At 55.1% G+C, this 26,616-nt stretch overlaps 1 protein-coding gene across 1 annotated transcript; it reads right to left on the reverse strand.

Moving 5' to 3' along the window:
* Window positions 1–4,840: 4,840 nt before the first annotated feature.
* On the reverse strand, window positions 4,841–13,178 carry Nudt14 (nudix hydrolase 14). The gene is given in 6 exon segments (XM_032908548.1): window positions 4,841–5,121; window positions 5,124–5,161; window positions 9,370–9,607; window positions 9,819–9,883; window positions 10,305–10,348; window positions 13,042–13,178. Coding segments are annotated over 6 exon segments (666 nt in total). The 5' UTR covers window positions 13,123–13,178; the 3' UTR covers window positions 4,841–4,921.
* Between the last annotated feature and the right edge of the window lie 13,438 nt (window positions 13,179–26,616).

The raw sequence follows: 26,616 nt of genomic DNA on the forward strand, positions 1-26,616 counted from the left end.
CGGCGCACGGGCAGGCGGCAGCCGCACAGGCGGCGCAGGCGGGTCGAGCAGTGCGCGCGGGCTGCGCGGCGGGCGTGCAGGGGAGGCGGCGGCTCTGGCTTACTGCAGCCGCTCTCCGGCGGCCGGCCCGGCTCCCACCCGGCGGCGGCGGCGGCGGCGGCGACGGCGGCGGCAGGTCCTGGCCTCGGCTCTGCGCGCCCGCGCTCCCGGCACCGCAGCCAACAAGTTCGGGACGAGACTGACAGCTCGCTCGCCCATTCGTCACCCGCGCACCTGCATATGCATGAGGGGGCGGGGCCTCGCGGTGGGGTGGGGCCGTGGGGGGGTGCTGGGGGCACCCCGAGCTTTAAAGGAGGCGAGGGTGCGGTCTATGCGCGGGGCGGCGGGGCGCAGGCCACCGGGCTGTGGCTTCTCCTGCGCCCAGGCTCGCTGAGGTGGGGCCTTTTCTGCTACAGAATTCTCGCCCGGCTTAACAGCCTGGGAGTGAGTGGGGCGCCCCCTGAGGTCACTGCCTTGGTCCCCTCCCATCAGAGCGCAGCCACTCTCGCGCTGCTCTTGGTCCCAAGGGAGATGCTGCCTGCTGCACACATTAGGATTTTGCTCCCACGCACAGTGGGTGGGGCCCGGGACCCTAGCGAGCCCAACTCCTGGTGCGCCCCCTTTCCCCGAGGAGTTTCCCCCCAGCTCCGCAGCCTCCTGCCACTTTCACGCCGGCTACAGGGGGCGCTGCTCCCCTCCGGCGCTCAGCCCTCCCTTCCTCCAAGCGCACAGGTTGAGTAGCCGGTCAACTAATGCGCCTTCCTGCAGGCTGTCCCCAGTTCCAAGCTGAGGTGGTTGGTGGCCATCGCCAGACCCTTTTATCGTCAAGGAATGTGCCGGCCAGAAGTCCAGATTTAGGGGAAAGAAATAAAGAATAGAGGACCATGTCAAGACAGCTACTTTCCAAGTCTGGAAGTCTAGGTCACAGAGTCTGGGGGACCCAACCCTCCACTACCATTTCTTGACCCTGTTCCTAGGTGACCATTTCCTCTTCCACATGTCAGTGCCAAGGGTTCTTTGTCTGTAAGCTGCCTCTCCTGCACTCAGCAGGGCCCTTTCCAACGACAGCGGTTAGCCTCAGTGATTGGTGATGTGTTACTCTGCCCTTCAAAAACCCCACAATAGCTAGGTTGTCATGTCCCCCAAGGCTCCTCTCCCTAGCTTCTCTGACTGGACCAAGTCACTGCCAGCCAGGCAGGGCTTCCTGGAAGAGGGAGAAGTTCTGATGCTGGTGAATCAGAGGCACAGTAGATGGAAAGTGGATCAGGGGTACTGCCCATTCTCCTGGGCAGTGCCAGGCAGCCTACACAGTGAACCAAGCCATGGAAAAGCCTTGATCCAGTTCACCTACCTGACCTACCGCTGTGTAATGGCCATCCAGGATCTCCCACAGAAACAGTAGGCCTGAAAAACTGAGCCAGCATCCCCCACCCTTGGAGCATTCCTACCTCTGTCTACTCAGAGTGCTCCCACTCCAACCTGAGCCCGGGGAGCCCACAGGCAGGCAGGGTAGATGACAGAACAGACAAGAGCCAGGCCTGGCTACACCCAGAATAAGGCCCCCTCCCCGACACCGAATAAGGGAATTGGTGTGTATTAAGAGTCTTCCTGTTTGCATCCTTCAACAGACATTCCCTTAGCAAATTCAGCATCACCTTCCCTCTTGCCCAGAGATAGGAGGTCACAGAAGACAGACAGCCTTCTTAGCATCCAGCTTGCCTGTGTTCAGTCAAGCTGTGAACTAGGCAACCACAGCCCTGGTCTACCTGCAGGGGCCTCTGTCTACAGAGGAATGATGGCTTAGACATGTACTGTAGACCAGCAAACCGTGAGAGTCCAAACCAGGCCAGGGCTCCCTATGAGACCCGCATGTAGGGCCAGCAAGGGGAGGAGAAGGAGCAATATGCCAGAGTTCTGGGGCTGAGGGAACCTGACAAGGGCTTGTGAGGACAAGACAGTCCAACCAGAGCGGGTGGTGATCTTGCAGTCTTCCTGCTGACCATCAATGAGAAGTCATGAAGACCAGGGCTGGGATGGGCCACACCGTGACTTACATTTTCACGAGGTCCCTGGCTGTGGCATGGAGGGGTGCGAGGGGAGGTCAGGGTGATGCTCCAGTGCTGATGAGAGGCACGGGCATAGTCAGGACAGTGACTGTCGGTGCAGGGGCTGAGGAGAGGGAGTTTAGCATGGAGCTGCAGCCCCTCCCTGCGGGTACCTCTGTGTTTCCTGCTGTCAGCCAGCTGTAGGAGGACAGGCCGGCAGGCAGAGCCATGGTGTGCTGACAAGGGCTTCTGCGTGGTTGCCTGACTCAGCCTACCTGCCCCCACCCCCACCCTGAGCTCAGAGCTGTGGGTGCAGTGGCCCAGGGAAGGGGTTCTTCCCTCTGGCCAAAACACGGGATTCACCTTACACGCTGGTCCAAGGCAGATATGCCACCAGCACACCTTGGAAAGCAGGGAGATGTAGTCAGCCTCTCCTATCCATCCAGGCACTTTGTGAGTGAGACCTGGGTCCCCTTGGCCAGAACAGCTGGTGGATATTATGGCAGAATATTCAATATCTGGGCGACACCTGCCGAGTCCAGATGTTATCCCCACAGTGGTAATGACCTCCTCCTGTCTTCAGGGAGCCACAACCTTGCCTGATGGTGACCAGGAAACGCTTAAGGTGTGAAAGGCGGTCACTTGCATTGAGAGGGTCCCTCCCATGAAGATCCCCTCTGCACAGAGTTCTGCAGCCCTTGGGAAGAACTGCCACGGGCACCCTCCTAACCTTGTGGGTTGGTTTTTTGTTCTTTTGTTTGTTCGTTTGTTTGTTTTGTTTTGTTTTTTTGATGCTGCTCCCAGTGTACTTGGGGGCTCAGGACCCCTAACCTGACTCTGTGGGGGGTCCTTTTCAGGAAGGCCTGCATCACCTACTGGGCACAACACCCTCTGGGCTCCCACCTGGCGGCTCTTAAGATTCCTAGCACTAGGGGGTCTGGACCTTTTCTGAATGGGTGCTTGGGTTGAGTTGGGTGGGCACAGAGGGGCCTGGAGACAGGGCTAAAGGATGAGGCAGCCCAGGATTTGGACGGAGCTGGCTGGGCTCTGGAGTGAGCTATGCTTCCGCCCATGTCCTGTGATGCTAAATATAGCGTCCAGGGAGGGGAGTTTCCGGTTACAGCCCCCCCACCCCAAGCCGGGAAATCGATGCCAGCTCCATTAGGCCAAGGAGTGGTGCCTGCTGACCTGCCCGTCAGGCTGCAGATCTGAGTGAGGGACTGGACTCTACCCAAACCCAGGTGCCCTGACTCCTAACCCATCCTTCAGGCCGCCAGAGCCCTCCCTCGCCCAGTGCCCACTAGAAGCCCCTCCGACAGCCAACACCCAAGTGCAACCCTGGGCCACAGGATTCTGATGGTGGGCGTTGGGCAGCTGCAGAAAGTCAGGGAAGGGCATACATGGTAGGGACTGGGTCGATTCCTGTCCCGGGAACATCAGGGTGAAGCTGGGTCACCCCCCCCCCCCGTATTTAGCTCCTGGTCACACACTATACACCTAAGGACCCTTCACTAAAAGCTTGTCTGACTGGGCCTCACCTAAAGCTGCAAAGATTTGCATACAGGTGGTGCTGTGTGAGCAGTCTACATGTCACAGCCTCCGCAGGGTGGTGCCTCAGTGTCACACCCACCTGGGGCACAGGGAGGGGGTGAAGCCGGTGTCCCTCACCTTCCAGGGCAGGGCGGGGGACTATGAGAGGAAAGAGAGCACCCATTCCACCTCAGCACGCCTGTCTCAGTGACGACAATTAGGACTCCCAACACTTCATTCAGCTCCTCGTCTCCTCCAAGGGTTTGCTGGGACCCAGAGCTCCAGGACATGCGCTCATCATCTGAGCGCTCCACTGTACTGACCGGTGGGGAGGGGGGGAGGATCAGTGGTCCATGACCCAAGGAGGTCATACAAGGTGCTGGCTGGAGGGTTTGAAGCTGTTCCTCTGTTCTGAACCTGACCTTCTCCTGAGACAGACCAAACAACAGGTCCCTCGGATGTTGCCTGAGCACACCTTTCACAGACGGGTCCTAAATACGCGCCTGTGGCTCATGCAGCTGGCTAGGTGGGACAGAGTGCTCTTTTATCTTGTGCTAGGCACTCCAGGGACCTGTAGAGTGGCTCTAAGCTGCGCATGTAGCCCTACCCTCAAGCCAGAGAGCCTTAGGCCAGCAGCATTGTGAGCTGTCACACTCCCAAGGCAGTTCTGCGTAAGAATCAGGCTACACACACCAAGATGACTGCCCTGAATCCCCATGATGACCTGGCCTACAGACATTCATGTCCTGAAGGCCGAGAGAGGTCCCCTCCCGACTTCCTATGGCTCAGAAGACGTGGAGAGGGTACTGGAGACAGCAGATACAGAACACCACCAGATTGGAGTTCCTGGGCAATGGGAGTGTGGTTCTAGTCCAGCCCCAGGCATGGCAAGGACCCTGTGTTCTGTCCAGATCAGGGAGTACACGCTCTCTGGAATTGGCAGTACTGTGGCCATTTCCTCTCAACCGAGGTCTGTCTCTACTCCTGTGGACACGGTTCATGTTATGCACGTAAATAGCGGCCCCATCCAAGGTTGAACACCTAGCCTGGTACCCTCATGAGCTGGCTATTCTGCCTAAGAATACCCTAGGCTCGTGCCAGCCCACAGACAACCATCTGCCTCCCACTTGCACCATCAGTAGAGGAACAGAGGACTTACATGGAGACCCTGCTACCCTCCAAGGCACTGTTCCTCACCAAGGACACAGTGCTCAAAGCCAGCGGACATCAGTAAAAATTACACATGCTTTATTGAGTGTGCAGGGCACGAATGGGTGGATGGGATAGGGCTGTCCAGCCCCAGGGTCTCACTGGAGGCTCAGATGGGGAACCACCTGATTAAAGAACCAGGAGATAGCGAAGATAACACCCAGAGTCTTGGGGATGTCAGGGTTGTCTGCAAAGGCCTGGGCGTCATCCACATTCAGGTAGACCACTTCGATGAGTTCTCCCTCCTCAGCCAGGCCTCCGCCAGGCCCACCTCGCTGGGCATCTGTCACCTCCGCGAGAACATGGTCTGCCTGGAGCCAGTCAGCCCTACTCCAGACCTGTCAGGTAGGACAGGGGACGCTAAGACACCATGCTGGCCCTGCCAGATGCCCTGCTCCCGTGTTTCCCACTCTGGCTTCCTGGTGGTCAGAACTCTATGTGGCTTCACCCTTCCCAAATACCACCCCCCGTGGGTATGTCCGTGTGTGTGTGTGTGTGTGTGTGTGTGTGTGTGTGTGTGTCTGTCTGTCTGTCTGTCTGTCTGTCTGTGTGGATGTCCTGGTAGACATTTCAGAGGTTTCACAGGCAGGAAGGACCTCTCTCTGGCTGTGTCCTGACTGAAGAAGTGTGTGTGTGTGTGCATACGTGTGTCTGTGTGTCTGTCTATGTGTCTGTGTGTCTCCTTCCTACAGTGGGGGAACCTCGTGCATGTTGGGTATGCCGGCTATCGTGTGACAGAGGTAGCCATCGAGGGCACGGAAATGATTTTTAAGATGGATTTGATAACCGGGCTGGAGAGATGGCTGAGCTACCAGTGGCTAGGCTCGCCGTCAAACTGTCAAGATGAATATGATGACATCTGACATTTAGCGGAACACAAAAAATGTCAGAGGCACCTTATGTCATGGAACCAGGACTTGTCTGACTAGCTGACTGAATTCAGCCTGAGGGAGATGCGTGCAATATAGGCCTGGTCTGATCAGGCGAGCTCACAAGAGAGCTTCATGCTCAAACTTCGAAGAGGTCTGCTAACTCTCTGCTGGCACAGAGACCAGACAAGCTGTCGTGTTCTAAGAAGACACACAGCAAGGACCTGCAGGCATCACTAAGATCTGAAAGTGGCTCCCAGTTAGCAGCTAGTCAGGAAACGGCCTCTATCCCATAGCCACAAGGATCTGCTACCTTTGCACCTGGGTGGATGGTGGAAGCGGCAGGCATCTCTGAATGCAGATTATGAGTGGGGGATCAGGGACTTTGGACACGGACTGCGCATATACAGAAGCCATGAGGTCAGAAGCAAGTGGTGTTAGAACCTGTGATAGGTCCTTAGAATCTGTGAGGACCCTACCCAGGACTCCTGCTGTATTCAAGCAGAGCCTCTGACTTCCATAACTGCTAAGGCCCAAGCCAGCCCTATCCATATCAGAGCTTTCTGACTGGCTGGGGAGCCATGGACGGGATGTGGGGGTGGAGGTAGGGAATCTCGCAGCAGGACAGTTCATGGAACGAGCTGGAAGAACTCAAATCCTCCCAGTACCCAAGAGGAGGACCCCCACCCGAGACTGACCAGGCCCAGCCACTTTATCCCCACACACCCCTAAGTGAGAACCCACTTTTCTGGTAGTCATGGCTGTACCTGTGACTGAAATCAGCCAGTCTGTGCAGCCTCGGGTCTCACTTTCCCTAGCTAATGAGGGAGCCGGCCCTAGCCTAGGCTGGTTCTAATCTCATTTACAATGTAACAATAAGGGAGGCCCTGGACCCCCCTGGGCCTGGCCATCTTGGACTATCAAGGGAGTGGACTGGCTTACCTCTGGGCTAGTAGGCAGGGAAGCAGTAAGTGGGTGGGCTCTGGGCTGTTGGTCCCCATGCGGGCCACAGGGACAGCTACTCTGATGTCATTCAGCCTCACTCTCAGTCACGCTTCCTCACAGACATACCCTCCTCTTCCAAGTATAAATGGATAGGGTGTTCACTGTCCAGAACACTCACCGGCTGCCCAGTATCGTCTTCAGTCAGGACACGGCCAGAGAGAGGTCCTTCCTGCCTCTGAAACCTCTGAACTGTCTACCAGGACATCTACACAGGCACACACACAGACAGACACACACAGACAGACAGACAGACACAGACACACACACAGAGACAGACACACAGACATACAGACACATAGACACACAGACAGACAGACACACACACACAGACACACAGACACATGCACACTTCTTCAGTCAGGACACGGCCAGAGAGAGGTCCTTCCTGCCTGTGAAACCTCTGAACTGTCTACCAGGACATCTACACAGGCACACACAGACAGACACACAGACAGACACACACAGACAGACAGACACACACACACAGACAGACAGACACACACACACAGACAGACACACACACACACAGACAGACAGACACACACACACACACACACACACACACACACACACACAGGCACACACACAGACAGACACACACACAGACACACAGGCACATAGACACACACACACAGACACACAGAGACACACACACAGACAGACACACACACACACACAGACAGACACACACACACACACAGACACACATACACACACAGACAGACACACACACACACACACACACACAGACAGACACACACACACACACACACACACACAGACACACACACACACACACACACACATACACACACACAGACACACACACACACAGACAGACACACATACACAGACACATAGACAGACATACACACAGATAGACACACAGGCACACACACAGACAGACACACAGACAGACAGACACACAGACACATACACACACACACACAGATAGACACACAGGCACACACACAGAAACATAGACACACACACACAGATAGACACACAGGCACACACAGACAGACACACATGCACACACAGAGACACACACACACACACACACACACAGAGACACACACACACACACACAGACACACACACACAGACACATAGACAGACATACACACAGACACACAAGCACACACACAGACAGACACACACACATACACACACAGAGATAGACACACAGACACATGCACACTTCTTCAGTCAGGACACAGCCAGAGAGAGGTCCTTCCTGCCTATGAAACCTCTGAACTGTCTACCAGGACATCTACACAGACACAGACAGACAGACAGACACAGACAGACAGACAGACAGACACAGACAGACAGACACACATACACACACAGACAGACACACACACAGACATATAGACAGACACACACAGACAGACACACAGACACATGCACACTTCTTCAGTCAGGACACAGCCAGAGAGAGGTCCTTCCTGCCTATGAAACCTCTGAACTGTCTACCAGGACATCTACACAGACACAGACAGACAGACAGACACAGACACACAGACAGACAGACACAGACAAACACACACACAGACACAGACAGACACACACACACATATAGACAGACACACACAGACAGACACACAGACACATGCACACTTCTTCAGTCAGGACACAGCCAGAGAGAGGTCCTTCCTGCCTATGAAACCTCTGAACTGTCTACCAGGACATCTACACAGACACAGACAGACAGACACACACAGACACACACACAGACACACACACAGACACACACACATACGCACGCATGCATGCACGCACACAAACTTCCCTCCTGCCGTCTATCCCTGTCTGTCCCACACACAGGCCAGACTCCTATCACGGTCAGGCTCCTTAGGTTCCCCCTGACCTAAACACTGCCATGTTGGAAGTTGAAGGGTTCAGGCATTACTGGCTGTCCACACGGAGGATATCGCAGAGGACACAGGCCAGCTCTTCAGAAGTAAGATAATGAACACTCTGGACCCACCGCTTGGTGCTACAGGGTGAGGTCAGCAGGGATGGAGGCAGGAGGGCCCTGGCTCCGTTAAGTGTGCCAGGAGAGAGGTGGCAGGGACTCCGGTCCCTCTTGGTTGGAGGTGGTTAGAAGTACACAGCCTTGTTGGGGGGTGACGGGCACCATGCGACCTTCTTTCTGCCCTGAGATCTCAGCAGGGGTCAGGAATGCACACAACATCCTAAGGCAAGGGGTAGCTTCCCATTTGAGGAAGGAAGCCCTGGTTGGCCGCCTGAGGGAGGCATGAGTGGCTGGCACCTGGGCTTCAGTAGGGGTAGTCCCTCCTCCTTCTCCTCCCCAGGACTTGTCCTTCCCTCATTCCTGAGCCACCGGCTGAGAACAGAGCTGTGACTCACCCCACCCCCAGCGCCCGGTGCTTAATCCCACAGGAAGTGGGGCATCTGTCGACAGCAGCTGCCACCCGGAGCCCAACCCCACATGGCTGGGGCTGAAGGGTAGGGGCACGGGGTTAGCAAGCTCCAGAACCAGCCTCAGGTCTGGCCCAGCCTAGGATCTGAGGCATGGTCCACCAACCCTCTTCTAGTTCCATGCTTGTACGCCCTCGGGGACAGGGTTCTCATCCACTCCCTGGCGGCCCCTCTTATCCCTTGGACCACACTTGATAGCATTCCACCCTGCCGAGCCTCCTTACATGTACGTGGCAACTCTGCGTAGATCGGTGGGGTCCAGGTGATAGCCACACTCTTCCCAAGCCTCCTTGCAGGCCACTTCTTCCAGTGAGAGCTCAGGCTGGTCCACAATACCGGCACACAGTTCCACCATCACTCCCGCTGAGCCAGGCAGTATTTGCTGAAGTTCTTGGGGCTGGTCCTGGTCCACAGATGTCAGAGACCCTGGGAAGTGACGCTCTACCTCGCCTGCGTAGGCAGCTGGTATGGGGGGGTGGGGGGAGACACAGCCACATGGTGGTTACCTCAGAGTAGTCTACTCTGGGCCAGGCATCTCTTGCTGGACCTCAGTTTCCCCTGTAGCCACCACAGCATCAGCATCCAGACCCTCAGGATCAAGGAAGGGCCTCATCCCTTTCAAGCATGCTATAATTCCCCTGTTCCTGATTCCTGTCCACCCAGCTGGCCTCACCTGGGCGGAATTGCTTCACCAACACCAGGCTTCTCTGAGAAGAGTTGAACATGAGAATCGTCACACTGAGTGGGGGAAACAGAACTCAATAAAGACACATCCCCCTCTCCTCAGAGCCCTGGTTTCCAACCTGCTATTCTCTCTTCCCATGACAGGCCTTGCTCAGATGGGAAGACCACACAGTCAGGCTAGGGCCCTGACCTGTTATGTTCCAGCTCACGGGAGAGGGGCAGGGGAGACAACATATTGGGCAGCTGGGAAAGTGGAGGCCCCTGCTGGCCAGTTTCCCAACTGTCACACCCTCATGCTCTGGGTCCTGAGGAAGATCAGTAGATCTTACTTACTAAGGGCCTGGTGTTCCCAGCCACTACGTGACTTAGCCAGCAGGCCAAGTCAGGGACCTGAGAGTCAGAGACTGAGTGTCAGAAGACACCAAAAAGAGCAGGAACTGGGGAGTTCCTCGGTGGCCAGGCCAGCCCCTCTCACCTGTCATGTGTCTTCATAAAGTCCCAGGACTTCTGGACACCATCCTGAAAGAGACAGGGTAGCAATCAGGAAGGGTGAGTAGCTGCCACCAACAGATGGAGGTGCAGGGGGGGCCAGACAGACCCATTGTAGCAGCTCCCAGCAGGGAGGCCTACTGCCTGCCTGCACCCTTCAGGAATGGGGACTTGGAGCAGGTGGAGGAGATTGCCCGGGAGGTCAGAATAGCCTGATGTTCTGGGAAGGGTAACTTCCAGAAAACTTTGGCAAAGGGCAGGAAAGGCATTTCATGAGGACAAAGGACAGAGACCTGTGCCGCCACCAAGTGTGGGGAGGAGCTCGGAGGACACAGGAAGAGCAGATGAGATACCCTTAGGCAGGGCAGGGAGGATTCCAGGTGGGCAGAGTAGTAGTCACGCACTCATTGCCGAAGCTCCTGTGCGCCACCGGACTGCTTACGCTGCAGCGGCGGATCTGCGCATGTCAGATGGATGGTAAATACTTGCCCCGCCCTCTTTCAGGCTCGCGTTATCTCTTACACATCCCATAGTCCTGCTGCCCCTGCATGTAGGGGTAGCACTCAAGAAACAGATAAGGGGTTGGGGATTTAGCTCAGTGGTAGAGCACTTGCCTAGCAAGCGCAAGGCCCTGGGTTGGTCCTCAGCTCCGGAAAAAAAAAAAAAAAAAAAAAAAAAAAAAAAAATAGATAAGGCAGGCAGCCAGGGTACTTTGTATACAAGGTTAGGAAGATCCCACCATCCCCACAATCCCCAGCATCAAAATGCCACTTGGAAAGACAGTTTGTCTCCTAGGGCTGGAGTCAGCATTCCTCCCTGAAGGATCTCTGCTGGTGGGGATGGACTTGCTTAGTCCACCTCTGGGTCATTCATGAGCCCTGCCTAGCCCACCACAGATGCCGGAGCTCCATCCAATCTGCATAAAAAGACAGAGGCCTGGGTTCTAGAGACAGTATGTTGCCAGGCAACAGTTTGAGAGGACAGACAAACAGAGACTGAAGACAGCCACAGGGCTTCCTCCTGTTGGTCTACAGGTGGAGAAGGGTAGACGAGAGAGTCTCACAGGTAAAGATCTCAAATCAGAGAGGTATTCTTGAGCCTGCAGGGATAGAGATCCTGAGAGGCCAGCAGCAGTCTGGTTTCCAGGGGGAGACAAGAGCCAATGTCCCGGGTAGGTCAGGCTGCCCAGGAGGCCGCTGAAGCACCACCTCAAGAGGCGAGCCCAGGCCTGCCCGATCTCCAGCCACCCAGGCAGGCTCCAAAGAAAGCTACCTGCCCAGGCTGCAGTGAGCCTGCCTGTCTTGCCTGCCCCCACGGCTTCCCTTCAGGTGTTACCCTAGGTGACTTCCAAGGACCCTCTTGACTCAGGGTCAAACACTTTGTCAGAACTGTGGGAAGGGCCAGAGAAGCTGACATTGGCCTTGGAAGGGAAAGACAGTTCTAGAATGTGGCAGTATACTCATGCTGTATAGGGCAGGCCATTGCTGCTCTTGGTCAGTTAAAGGCTGCAGATCCCTACCCAGGGCAAACACAGCCCAGCCCCGTGTCCCTCAGCTCCCAAGGAAATGCTGCCTGGCCCACTCAGCTATGACTATGGCGGGGCCACTGCCTGCTCAACGGGGCTCTGGTTACCAATGCCATCAGTCTAAGTGTGCTGGCGGACTGCCAGCCAAGTCTGCAAAGCCACCCCACGGCACTTCCCAGGAAGTGGGGGGAGAGCAAACTAGCCTGGGCCATCCACTGCCCATCAGAACTCCAGGTGCTGGGTATGTAAGAGCCACAGTGGCCACCCCATGTCACCAGCCAGTGAAAGGGAAAAGGATCCTGACCTCCATGTCTCGTGTCTACCCTTTGTTCCTCCACTGAACCCAATTGCTCCCCCAAGCCTGTACTACCTCGCTGCACCTAGGGGGTAGGGGGAAAAGACCTCCACACAGCAAACACACCAGAGCCAAGGGGATTTTCAGGCTGGGGGCCACGATACTGTCGAGGGATGGATGTCACTCGGAGAGTGGGAGAGCTGGACAAATGCCAAGCCCTGGGTGGCTTGATCTAAGCTGAAACCCAGTCAGGGCTACATTGATGAGGTCAGGAAAACAGTGTATATCAGACCGCATAGAGAGTGGAAATAGGTAATATGCCAGGGGCCTGCTAGGCAGGGCTACACAGGGTAGGGAAGAGAGAAGACCACACGGTAAGAGGAAAGAGAAGAGATAGCAAGTAGGTTCAACAAATTTTTTCTGTGTACCTACTATGTACCCCCACGGTGCCATGTGAGATAGTTGTGTATGGCCCTGTTGTTCTGGGAGACACCTGGGAACTGCGAAAGGCTGAGGAGGCTTCCTCCAGAAAGCATACTTTCTGTTAAGGCTTGAAGGAGGAGCTTGAAGGAAGGCGCAAAGGAGGGTTTCTGCAAATGTGGGGTTTCCCAAGAGTTCTTCCTGCCCCGATACCCAAAGATCAAGGGGTCTAACTGCATGAAAGTATCGATAGGCGGTCAGAAATGGAGGGCCAGTCAAATCTTGGAGGAAAGAGAGATTCTCCTCGCATGTCCTTCCCAGGCCATTCCGAGTGGACTGACCCGCGGTCAGGACTGCAGGAAGGCGGAGCTCAAGCTCTGAGAATCCGCTCAGGGCGGAGGCTTGAGCTCGGGGGCGGGGCGGGGCCTGCAACGCGGGGGTTTGGGGGTGAGCACGCGGAGACATGCGGGCGGGGCGGATCACCTGGCGGTAGTGCAGCGTGAGAGGCCGCAGGTAGGGCGAATGGGCACAGAGGCCCACGGCCACCCCCTCGATGCGCTCCATGGTGGCGCGGAGCAGTGTCTTCCGCGGATCGAAGCAGGCGGGCGTGTCTACGCACTTCTGGGCATGCCCAGTTCACGCGCGGGGCGGGCCGGAAGGCGGGCCACAGAGTCCAGGTAGCACCTGCAGAGTGCTGCACGCGAGGGAGGTGCTTTCAGATAAGTGCCCTACATAAAGTGGACACGAACTGGGTAGGGTGGAGGAGGGCTTCGAGGTACATGAAGCCTCCAACGGGTAGGAATCAGAGGGGATCGCCGGGGTAGGTGATTTGAGCAGGTGTCTGCTTGGCCCGGGTTAGTAACAACCCCACTTCCTCCCCAAGTCTGGGGAGTCAGGGTGACCACTGGAGCATACCGAAGGGGAGAATAGGAAGAAGACGTCTCTCAGACAAATCTTAAGAGAAAAGGCTGGTGAAGGGAGACTCCAGGAAAGCCCCAGCCCATATAGAGCTGACCTGACCCTGTCTGAGAGAAAGTGCGACTTCCTGTCTCTGACTGTTCTTCACAGAGGCCATGTTGCTCCTTAGCGCACTGCACACATTTACAGCAGCTAGTCAGGGCCCCATACCTGCTCCATCACAGTGCCAATCCAGATGCATCTAAAGTTCCAGGCCACTCCAAATTCCACATGGTTCACAGAGCCATTCTTAAAGACTACACCACACACAGACACACACCACAGAACCCCCCACATGTCCCCCTCCATACACACCAAACACACACCACACACACACACACACCACACACACACACACCCACACACACACACCCCCCACACACACACACACACACACACCACCACACACCACACACACCACCCCACACACACCACCCCACACCCCACACACACACACACCCACAACACAAAACACACAAGCAACACCACAACACCAAAAAAAAAAACACACACACCCCCCACCCCACAAAAACACACACCACACACACACCAAACAACCAAACCACACACACACACCCACACACCACACACACACCACACCCCCCACCACACAACCCACACACACACACACACACACACACACAACCACCCCACACACACACCACACACACACACTCCACATTCACACACACATACACTCACACACCACACACACATTCACACACACACACTCCACACACACACACCACACACACTCACACACATACACACCCCACATTCACGCACACACACCCCTCCTAAAGTACTGTTCTTTCCAGCTTTGGCCTGGCCACCTAGTGTCCTGGAGGTCAGAGTGACTACCAACCAAGAGCTCCTTTAGTCCCCACAGCCAAAGCCCTCATAGGCGTCTTCCTCTATCTCAGAGGCCTCCTAGTAGACCCTGTCTCCCTAGAGTGTGTGCAGACAATAGGGACCAGTCACAGAGTTCTCACTGCCATAACCAGCAGTTCAGACAAAGGTAGAGACTCAAGGGCCCAGTATCACTCAGCCAGGGGCTACCTGCGCTCACCCGGCCTGCCTAGGAGGAAAACAGGAAGCCCCCACAACTTTACAGAGCCTTGTAGGGGAAAGTCACGTTTGACTGTTAGTATAAACTGAGGTGGCTAGAGTTTCTGGAGTTTCTGTGTATCCTGGGTCACAGCAAAGGGCTACCTGTGTACAGGAGCAAGAAATATGTCTGTCCAGGGGGCTTTGGCCAGGGTCCAGAGTGGCTGCTCGATAGTTGGTCATGGTCACCATGGAAGCAATGCAGGAGCATGAATGGAGAGGGGTTTGTCAGAAGGGGGTGGGTGGGGTGGGAAGGCACCATGTGGCCAGTGCCCAAGACAAGAGAAGCCACCTCTGTGCTTGGCAAGCTGCTTCCCGGAGTTCCAAAGCCTGCCCCCACCCCACTGAACTCATGTCCAGCACAGTGCAGGCAGCACAAGACAAGAGGCCGCAAGTCAGCATTATGCCCTTCCATCTGTTGACTTTCAGCAAGAAAAACTTCTACAGAGTCAGTTCAGGATGCTGGGGCTCCCACACAATGTCCCTGGCTGGAGTTCAGGAGTCTCCAGACTTGCCCCTCAGATCCTAGAAAGGCCCACTCTGGTGTGTGGTCTATCCCCTACCTTCAAAACCAGCATCGTTGGCTCCCTGCCCTCTAACCATTCTGCTGCTGGTCTCTGGGCTCTGCCTCCGTCCTCTCAGGACAAAATGATCACCTCTGGGGCCCACCCTCACCTCAGGCTCCTCAAGCATTCACAGCTATAACATCCTCTCTGCCTCTTTAGGCCCCATGGGAACACAAAGCAAGCACACAATAGGGCAGGTCCTATACCCATGGAGCTGTTGGGCACGGATGGTCTGACCTCTGCTGGCTCAGGGATGGAAGATGCTCTTGGGCACTGCTCAGGGTCTGGGCGTGTCTAGATGGGTGCTGGGCTCTGCCAAGGTTCAGTGTTCGTCTAGTGGGGTTATAGGAAGCCTGTAGGTCTGAAGTCTTAAGGATGCTGTACAACACGAGGATCCCAAGACGCGGGGTGGCTGGCAGGAAGGACGGGGTCAAGACTAGGAGACTAGGTAACTGGAACACAAAGGCTTCTTAGTGTTTGTAAACTGGGAGAGCTGAGGCCCTGCCCCTACCCTCCTGTGTCAGCTGTGGCAGAGCAGACACATCTGTGAGACACAGCTACCCTCAGCTCTCTCCGTGCCACCCAACAGTCCCCATTCCAAACAGCAGTCACTTGCTGGAGTGTGCACGGACAAAGGTGACCGGCTGGATCAGCTTCCTCCAGCACCAGCAGGTTGCTTTGCTGACCGTCTCCAGGGGCCACCTCCACCAACCTGAAGGTCACTGAAGCCTTTATGGAACCTCACTTCGGTCCGCCTCCCTGTGCTGGACAAGGGCCTGAGTACTGTGTTGGCTGGACCTTTCAAGTACCTGTGTGTTTGCTCGTGGGTGGCTGGGCTAGAGTTGCTAAGGAACAAGGGATGCAAGGCCAAAGTCAAAATGACTTCCAGAATGGAGAGAGGTGAAGGTGCTGGCCCCAGTGGGTGGGTGGGGCTAAGGCTGGTGCAGCTCTCCACGTCTGTCTTTTCCAGCATTTGGATGTTTTACAAAGCAGATTCCACTCGCCCGACCTCCTCTTGGTCTTTTGAAGGGTCTGGAACTCCTAATCCATCGCCAGCCTCTCGAGTGCAAGCATTAGAGTTCTGAGCCACCGTCCTGGACGCAGGACAGATAAAAGTGTTTGCTGTTTGGTGGTGCAAGCCCGAGGACCTGCGTTCAATCTTTGGGCCCACATAGAAGTAGGAGAGAAGGGCTGGAGAGATGGCTCAGTGGTTAAGAGCACTGACTGCTCTTCCAGAGGTCCTGAGTTCAATTCCCAGCAACCACATGGTGGCTCACAACCATCTGTAATGGGATCCGATGCCCTGTTCTGGTGTGTCTGAAGACAGCTACAGTACTCACAGACATAAAATAAATGAAAAATAAATAAATAAATCTTAAAAGTTGCTCTCGGGGTTGGGGATTTAGCTCAGTGGTAGAGCGCTTGCCTAGCAAGCGCAAGGCCCTGGGTTCGGTCCCCAGCTCCGAAAAAAAGAAAAGAAAAAAAAAGTTGCTCTGTGACCTCCACAGGCTGTATGACACCACCTCACCCCACCATCACACACATTCCTGTGTGTATGGACACGCATGCCCTCATAGTTGCCAGGGTCTTCCTATGGTCTGTCTACCTTTTTTTTTTTTTTTTTTTTTTTAATCTTCCTCCCACCCCAAGAGCTGCTGAGATTATAGATGTGCACCTGGCTGCTGTGTGGGTGCTGGGATCTGAACTCACGCTCGTGTAGGGAGCACTTTACCCACTGAGCCATCTCTTTAACCCCTCAGACAGGTTTTCAAGGGGGAATAGACAGGCCCCTTAGTACCAGCCTTGGTCTCAGCCTCCCTGAGCACGTCTCGGGTATGCGTGCATACTCTCAGACAGGCTCTATGAAGACTTGCAGCAAGCTTCCGAGAGTTAAGAGTGGAGGACGGAGAATCAGGATATTACACAGGTTTTCTGGCCCAAACAGCTGGTCGGAGGCCAGCGGAGCAAAAGCAGGTTGTGCCCTTCTACTCTGGGGTGGAGCCTGGCGCTTTGGCCTCTTCTGACTGTGAGGCATCTCAAGGGACATGGGTGTCTACGGCAAAAAGAATGGAGTTGGAGCCTTCCCAGGCACCAAACACAAAATCGATTCAAATGGATCAGAGGCTTGGACAAAAGAGCCAAGGTTTAAAACTCAGGGGTGGGGGGAGGGTGGCAGGGAAGGACAGAAATTCATGACGTTTAACTTGTCAGTGGCAACCGAAAGGAAACCAGGCGGACTGGACTTCATGAAAATGTAAACTGTTGGTGCACCGGGATGTGACCGTGAGTGGACGAGTGGGTAGACAGACGAGTGCTGTGTGCCACGGTCTATCGCTAGGCCTCACTGGGATGGCAACAGAGGCAGTGCCATGTAGGAGGAGAACGAAATAAGCAGGCAGCAGAGCCATGGCTTCCATCCATGGGAGGTCCCTGGAGTAGTAGCTTGGTAGATGCAGGAGACAGAATGGGGGAGGGGAGGTGCCTGGGGGAGGTGGCTGGGAAGTCACAGATTGGGACGGTATTTTAGTTTGGGATGATTGCAGGGTTCTGGAAGCGAACACGATGACACCGAGCTTACTGCCACTGAACTGCACACTTAGAAGTGTTCACAATGCCCAGGTGGGGTGGCACACCCCTTTCATCCCAGCCCTTGGAGGCAGAGGCAGGCAAGTCTACAGGAAGGAGTTCAAGGCCAGCCTGCTCTTCATACCGAGTTCCAGGACAGCCAGGACTACACAGAGAAGCCCCATCTTGAACCACCCCACCCCCAAAAGGGGGATTTAGGGTGGAACCTGTAGTCCCACCCAGGAGATGCAGCAGTTCAAAGCCAACACCTGCTACATGAGACACTGTCTTAAAACAAACTTAAAAAGTGACTGTAATCGATGTTGGGTGTGCTTTAAAAGAAAAAAATAGTCTACAGTCCCAAGAAAACTCAGACCGTTGAATTTTCAGCAGTCCTCCTCCCTCTGAGTCCCAGGTTAAAGTGCTGGGGTAACAGACGTGTGTCACACAGGCGCCATCCATCAACGGTGAATGAATGAGCCACGGAAGAAGTCGCCAGCTGTGTTTTTTTATTGCAGACATAAAGCACTGCTTTTAGTTTTGCCGTGGCATGTATTACTTTCTCGATTAGGAAGAATCATTCTGAAACACTAAGACGACGAGCGCTGACTGGTGCGGCGTACGGCCATGGAGACATTGTGAGGCCGTGAGAGGTCCGTGGCTATTGTGTGGCAGGGTGGATTTTGTGTCAGAGGTGAAGCAGAAGATGGCAGGTGGCGGGGATCCCAGGGAGACCTAGGAGCGAGGTAGCAGGGAAGGGACGGAGCAACATGTTGGACCCCGGACACCTTAGCTGTGCCCTCCACTCCTAAGAGGTAAGATGAGGCCTCCCCATCATATCCCCCGGGGCATCGTAGCTGCTCTCACCCCTCCTAGTGTGTTCTAGAAGGCTCTCGTTGAGCAAGTGCCCAGCTCTGGTCTCCTCCTTAGAGCCACCTCTCTTGGTGAATCTTTCCCAAAATGTCTAGTCTTCTAACCCATGCTGCTGCCCCAGGGTCCCTTTCAGGCCCCCCTCCAGCACACAGGGCACGGTCCTGCTTTCGGCACTTGGCCCTGGCTCCCTCCAGCTGGCCACCTGTTTCCGTGAGCTGATCCCCCACATGTCACAGTAGACTCTGGGTCTCCAGGAGACAGCTGTGTTGTGGACTCTGGAACCAGGAGCCCCAGGTCTCTCTGCGTGCTCTCACCTGTCCTCATTGACGCTGTCTAAGGAAGTCTGGTAACACCAGAGGGGCCTGAGAGTGCATGGGTGCACCCATGTCGCATACACCGGCTGGGCCAAGCCTGTGTGTGTGGTGGTGCAAATGAACATGAGACCTGGGTGTGCTACTGAGTGTGCTACTGACAGCTTTTTTTTTTTTTAAAGATTTATTCATTTATTATATATAAGTATTATTATATATAAGTACACTGTAACTGTCTTCACATATACCAGAAGAGGGCACCAGATCTCATTACAGATGTGGTTGCTGGGAATTGAACTCACCAAGAGTGGATTTATTCATTTATTATATATAAGAACTCAGATACACCAGAAGACCTCTGAAGGTTGAGCCACCATGTTGCTGGAATTGAACTCAGGACCTCTGGAAGAGCAGTGGGTCTTAACCACTGAGCCATCTCTCCAGCCCCAGTTGGGTGCTCTTAACCGCTGAGCCATCTCTCCAGCCCGCTACTGACAGCTTTAACCTGCGGCTGAAGCAGGCCCAGGTTCTCCCTGGCCAGCTTCGGAGAGTGTCCGGGTGGACCTCGGTGGTGTGGATATTGTAGACAGGTGGCCAGGATCTGGACTTTACATGAAGCTTGGAGGATAGAGCTCGGAGAGGTGAAAACAGGGGTGTCCCTTTCCCTGCTGGGATGCCCAGACAGCCTGGGGCATACCCAGCCAGAGTAGAGGTGCTGGGGGCAAGGGACCAGCCCACCTGGATCACTACTTACTTCTACCCTGCACTGCTCTATGGGTGTTGACAGGGGGCGCCAGCATCCCCAACTTCCTTTGAGGCCTTGAGTCTTCTGCCGTCTGTAAGTTATCTCAGTCACAGGTGAGCACCCGAGGGCCAGGTGACAGCTACTCTACTCTGCCCCTCTCCACGTTAAGTTCCCACCCCCCATCCCACAGCTGTTTCAGGGTTACCCCTTGCCACAGGGACAGACTCAGAGCCCAAGTGAACAGAGGGCCGGGGTCTGCAAGACTTCCTGCAGCTACTGGACAAACCGCACAGTGTGGGGAACAGCTCCTGCTTCTCCTTCAATCCTGAGCTCCACTCCTGTGTGTAGACAGCAAAGAGACCTAGGTGATCTAGCCCCCATCCCACAGGGCACCCTCCTTGTGGATGTGCTCCTGTTACCTCAGACTAGTGGCTGGACCAGGGCCCCACATTCCTAACCTCAAGGCGCCCCTGGGTCTCAAAGGGAAGCAGTTCAGCCCTGAGCGCTGGCCTGCTGGGTTCTGCAGGAGCCCACCCGGAAAGCACTGGTCGTGAACAATGCCTGTCTGAGACGGGCTTTCCCTCTGTGAGAGAAAATAGTTCCATAGAATGGCAGTTTCCTGCATTTGTGCCTGGGCCTGAAGGGGTGACTCATGCTGAGGCCTCCCAGAAAGAGATGGCCCCAGAGCCCCTCCCCACCCCCAGCTCCTAGGCAAAGCTAGGGCTCATTTCCCCCCTCCCCCTGTAGTCCCTTCCTTCTTGGACTTTGACTCCCACCTCAGCACCATGAATGGGCCAGGCTAGCAGATGACATAGGGGCTTCCTAGTGGAAGCCTAGCTTCAAGTGCCAAGAGCTGGGTGAGGGTTGGTTTAGGGAGAGAGGCCAGTGACTCCCGCTCCTGGTTCTGATAAGGCCACTGGTTTTTGGACAGGGCCCTGGGATGAGGACTGGCTGTGGTCTGCATGGAAGAGAACAGGGCTCTAGGGGACACCCCTTGACGTGAGAAGGGTGAGCAGTGGCAGCCAATTAAGACTTCATGAAGGATCAGGTCGAGTCACCCTGAGTGGCACTATAGCCCTGAGATGGTTTTCTGGAGTAGTGTGGGCAGCTTGAGAAGGGCTGACAGCTACTCTAGTTTAGGGTGACACAGGGGAGTCTTTCCAGACCAAATACCTGGCTCTTCTGGCCCACAGCTGTCACGTGGGCAGCAGGCTTCCTCTCCTGGCATACCATGTGCTCTAGGAGACCACTAGCTCTGGTTCAGTCCTCAACCCATCAGGCTGCCTTACCAGGTCTATTTCTAGTTTAGTGTAGTCTGTGGGAGAGCAAGGGGCTCATGCTACCCACCTCTAGCCCACTGTCTGGCCAGTTCTCCTTGACCACCTATCTCCCAGGTTCTCTGAAACATCACCTTAGCCTTCCCTTTCTTCTTGCCCCTCTCCTAGGGGCACCATGGTGCTCAGAATCGACGACTCCATTCTTTCCTGGGCTGACAGTGATCCTATGTCATGCTGCTTTTCCTCTCATTTCCAAGGTCCCTGGCTCTCCTCTTCTTCCCCCTCACCCCCTCTCTCTCTGACCTTGTGACCCCCAGATGTTCACATTACAAGTTTCTGTGCTTGGGGGTTGGGGATTTAGCTCAGTGGTAGAGCGCTTGCCTAGAAAGCGAAAGGCCCTGGGTTCGGTCCCCAGCTCCGGAAAAAAAAGAAAAAAAAAAAGTTTCTGCGCTCTATTTACAGGCAGGGCTTCCATTCCCAGAGGGTCCAGGCCTTTGGGACCACCAGACACTGTTCTGTGGGGGTACTGTGCCTTCTGTCAGTGCAAACTTCATATCAAGGCTAGAGATTCAGAGATGTAGACGAGACACGCCCGAGGGGTAAAGAGATGGTTGGGTGTGGCGAGGAGCTGTTTGGATAATTGTCAGCTCCCCTTGAGCATTCGCAGTCTCTGCACTGAGGTAAGTAGGGAGTCTCTTCTCATCCCTGGGAAGCCCGCCATCCCCAGCCATATGCCGTCGTCTCTTGATATCCTGGTGTCCAGAAGACTCCAGGACAAGGCAGGTATTCTGGCTTTCTGGACAGTAGGGCTCCGCCCACTTGCCTCAGCCGGTTGATGCCAACTCCTTGTATATTCGTGTGAGATCCTGACTTCCGACTGGGGACTGAGAAGAGAAATGCTTGGAGGGGAGGGTGAGAACTGTCTTGCTCTGTAGTAGGTGGTCATGGGCAGCTGAGTCAGGACCACAGTGGACTGTGGACCAGAGAGCGGATGCCCCTCTTCCACCTGACTCATAGTCCAGGTGTGGGCCCTCTTGTCTGGCAGGCAGGACCAAGCCAGCCTAAGGATCCCCACAAGGCCCAGTAGAGGGAGCGACAAGAGGACTCACAGTCCATGTCACAGTCCCTTTTCTAGTTGAGTCCCAGTGGTGTCTTCTTGCAGGGAAGGCAGTGGAAGTGGAGCTTCCACGCCTGGATATCTGAGTTCCATCCGAAACAGCGGTTCTTAACTTCTCTGAGCCGGTGACCCTGTGCCCTGAAAGAGCAGGAGGCAGCAGACTTGGAAGGGGCACCCCGTCTGGGGACCTTCCTCGGCCCCTCCCCCAGCTCTATAGGCTCTGATCTCACGAACCCATCCCCCACTACCGCTTCTCCAGGAGGAGACATTCCGGCTCTCCCATCCACCTAACAGGCTGCGGACGGAGCCGAGCCCCCAAGACAGGACCCCAGGCAAGGCTGGCCTCCGCATTTCGGTTTCCTGCTGCCCGCCCCCTTCTCGGTCCTGCAGGAAGTGGCCGCCTCCTGAACAAAGGGGCCGGCGGACAATGGCCATTGAATTGGGCTGGGGCGCTCGTGCGGGGACAGGCCGCCAGATGCCCACGCTGATAAGAGCCTACGGGCCGGGCCCAGTACGACACGGAACCGTGCGCGCGTCTCTTCCCACCATGCGCTTCCACGATAGCCCACAGAAACGCGGTGCGGCGGGAAGACCAAGGCTCACCGAGGCCTGAGCGTGGGTGGTTGGGGACCAATGGGGAGTCGGCGCGCCCCGCTTTCGGACCAATCTCGGGAGCGTACCGAGGAGCTGCCCCGCCCAAAGCCTGGCCTGGCTCGCAGCTTCGGTACCACCTCTGCTCGCTCCGCCCCTAGGGCCCGTAGTGACAGAACCCTCCGGTGCTGCCTGTTACCGCTGACCAACCCCTGGCTCCTGTGTGGTTCTTAATAGCTGGTGTGATGTTTTGAAATTTTTTTTTCTCCCAAAGTCGCAGACATCATCAGTGATGATGCTGGGAAACGTCCTCTCAGGGCTGCGCTCCTCTCGCATTGTTTTGGGTGGTATGGGTGCCTGCGTGGCAGGCAGTATCATCTGGTTTTCCTCAAAGGTTGAGGAGCCATGCTGGCTGCAGAGACTCCAGGGATATACGCACAGCAGGCGCTATGCTTGAACAGCATCGGCCCCAGACAGACACTTCCTTTCCTTGCCACCTTTTACCCTTAACGTGAAAGCAGGACCATCAGAAGCCAGGCCAGATTCCTGTTCCCAGTGACATTGAGGACTATCCAACACAGATGCTGTGAACTAAGTGACCGTATCTGGAAATCTCACCTCCTTAGTCCTTCTGCTTCGGAGGCCTCGACAGCTCACACTGGAGCCAACTCCAGAGGGGAGGCTCGGTTGAAACTGCGTTTGTCCAAGCCCCCAAATCCCCATCCTAACCTAAGGTGGCTCTGAATGAGCCCAGAGAGCTGTGATTAGTATAAGTGGCAGGCATCTGTTGTAGTTGTCAGGAAGAGCTCAGCTGTCCCAGACTTGACAGAACCATGGGGGAGGGACAGAGATGGCAGCTGTAGGGGCAAAGGCTGGAAATCTGGGGAAACTGAGACAGACCTCCATTTCTGAGTAGAATGAGATGGGATAATTTTCAGTCTTGGCAGACCTCGGGCAGATGGGACAGAGAAGGGGCTGCTTCCCTTGGCACTGTCCAGCCCACAGCATTTCCTGCTTCCCCTCCGAGAGTAAGCAGCCCCTCCCCTAACAAGTTCAGGCCTCTGGCTGCTTTACCCCTACACACACACACACACACACACACAGCAGTAGCAGCAGCAGCAGCAGCAGAGACTGGGGTCACGGAAGAGCCAGTGCTGGGGAAAGGGCAGCACACAGGAATGGCACGAGGGTGTTGGAGTCTAGGGGTCTGACGAGACACTCTTAGCCCATCCGCTCTACTTTTTGTATTGTTTGAAGCCACTATGTTGGCAACCCTGGGAGAAGGCCAGCCCAGTCACATGCCCATGTGACCACCTGCGAGGGGCCCCAGGAGCTGGGTAGGAGTGACTTAAGATATGCTGCCTATCAGACAGTTGCTGGATGTGTGGCCCTGGTGATTTAAGGATCAGGCTAAGCAGTCCCTCTGTGGTTCTGTCTGTGGGCATGTCAGAGTGCTGAGAATTCAGGGGTTACACTCATTGGGCAGCTCTGAGAAATCAGAATAGATAGGACTTTGGGTGGGGCTCAGGAGGCCTCGTCTGGAGTCACACCAAAGACTGGGTTACTGTACCCTTCTTGGGAGTGCCCCATCTCCTGGGTGCCTGAAGTAGCCTGGGTAGTTGAACACACCTGCTATAGTCTTTGTTTCCTTGGCCCAGCATTAGCTACTTCAATGCTGCCCCCGACTAGGACCCTTCTCCTGGCAGCTGCCTGAGATACCTCGCACCCATGAGTTCCTCTCGTCACACTATTCAAAGGTATAGCCAGGCAAGTCATAGAACAAATGTGTCCTGTTCTGTGAGACCTCTAGGCCAGGCTGTAAACACCTGGATCTGCAAAGGCAGATGCCCACAGGTCTCCTGGCCCTACTGCTCAGTCTGCAGGAAGTGGGAAGCCCTTGGCTTCCACCCCTGCCCTTTATCAGCCTTCGTGGCTTCCTGCCATAAAAGTGGCCTGCTCCCCCACCTTGGCGCCAGGACGTCGGGTCAGTGGTGACTCAGCCACTGCCCAGCATGAGGACGCCTTGGCCCCACGTCCTCCTGCCTACCTTCACAGCACTTGTGCCTGACCATCAGGTCTCACATCAGCCTGGCTTCTCCAAGGCCCTCATAGCAGGGTACACCTCTGATTCTGGGCCATGAGCTTGCCTCTGCTAGTCTGTCCCATTCTGCACCTCCTACCCACAGAGACCCTTACCACCCCTTGTCATGGGGTCCTGCCCACACACCCTACAGCTCCATCAGCCATATCCTCACGCGCTTTCTACCATACCTGAGTCCTAGTATGTGGAGACCTGTCTCTTCTGGGTAAGACCTCTGTGCCCTGTTTTGCCTTGGCTCAATGTAACTCCTACATATATTCCACTCTAGGGCCTCAGGGAGTCTCTCTGAACCCTTTTCCACCCTGTGTGCTCCCATTCTATGGGCTTGTCTCTGAGCATTAGTGGACTGTTAGCAGTACCCTGAGGTATGCTGCCCCTGGGAAAACTGATCCTCCCCCTTCACTGAGGTACACCCTTTGCTCAGAATAGCTCAGGATTGTAAGGACCGTGTGTAAAGATGGGAGCTGGAGTTGGGAAGAAGACAGATGTCCTTGGCCCCTACATCTAGAAGAAGGCTGTTGGCAAAGTGGGGAAGGACAGGATGTTTGAGTGGGCTTTTGCCTACAAGGGAAAGAAACATCTCTCTCCTTTGCACAGGACTTACATTCACCATAAAGCTCCTTGTTTTTAAGAGCCACAATCCAGCTCTCGGGGCTTCCTGCCTCTGCCTGCTGAGCTGGAGTGAAGAAGGTGTGATGGCTGGTTGCTAACCTGACACAACCAGTCACCTAGGAAGAAGCAGTGTTAACTGAGGAATTGTCTCCTTGGGTTTGGCCTGTTGGCATGTCTACTGGGCATCTTCCTGATTGGTGTTTAATGTGGGAGGGCCCAGCCCATGGCAGGCCATGCCATCATGGGAAAGCAGTACTGGATTATCTAAGGAAGAAGCTGAACATGCCTTGGAGAGCACAATGGTGAGCATGGGTCCTCCATGGTCCCTGCCCTAATCTCCTTCAGTGATGGACTGGACATGTAAGCCAAAAGAACCTTTTTCTCCCCCAAGGTTGGTTTGCTCAGCATTTTAGAATCACAGCCACAGGCTGGAGAGATGGCTTAAGGCTGAGATCACTTGTTGCTCTTGCAGAGGACCCAGGTTCACTCCCCTGAACCCACATGGTGGTTCACAGTGATCTGCAACTCTTGTTCCAGGGACCTAATGCCCTCTTCTAACCTCTGCAGGCACCGGCACCGAGTACACACGTAGTACTCATGTATGCAGGCAAAACACATAAAAGTTAATAAATCTAAAAATTAAGTCACGCGAGAGCAAACTGCGGCAGACGGGGCATGTATGACACCCATGTCCCACCCTGCCTGAGCATGGCTCTATACTGCATGAGCTTGTGGCAATTCTCCACGTTCTCAAGAGTCACTGTCAGTGGGCTGGCAAATCCTGTTCTTGAACAGCAAATTGTCCAGGACCAGGCACATTTGCCAGGAATATCCCCCCAGAAGCCTCCTTCCATAGTCTGTAAGCCCCATTCCACCTCATCAGCCTAAATATTTGGTTTTTCAAGATGGCTTTTCTGTGTAGCCTTGGCTGTTCTGGAACTTGGTGTGTAGACCAGGCTGGTCTTGAACTCAGAAATCCATCTGCCTCTGCCTCCCGAGTGCTAGAATTAGAGGCACAGGGCTCTATCCTGGGCTTTTCTGTTCAGAGACCCCTGTCCACCTTGCAGGCCCCTAAACATAAACCTAGCAGAACCCATTTCTCCACGTCCCCATGAGCCTCTGTCCAGATCCTTACGTGGGAGCAGTCCTTGCTTTCTCCACCCCACATCCTGTGCTTGTGCAGGGTACCTCCCAGCTCTCTGGTCTATTCAGTTATTCCCAGAGGAAGGCCAGCAT

This window comes from Rattus rattus, chromosome 7 (assembly GCF_011064425.1).
Source record: "Rattus rattus isolate New Zealand chromosome 7, Rrattus_CSIRO_v1, whole genome shotgun sequence".
NCBI lineage: Eukaryota > Metazoa > Chordata > Mammalia > Rodentia > Muridae > Rattus > Rattus rattus.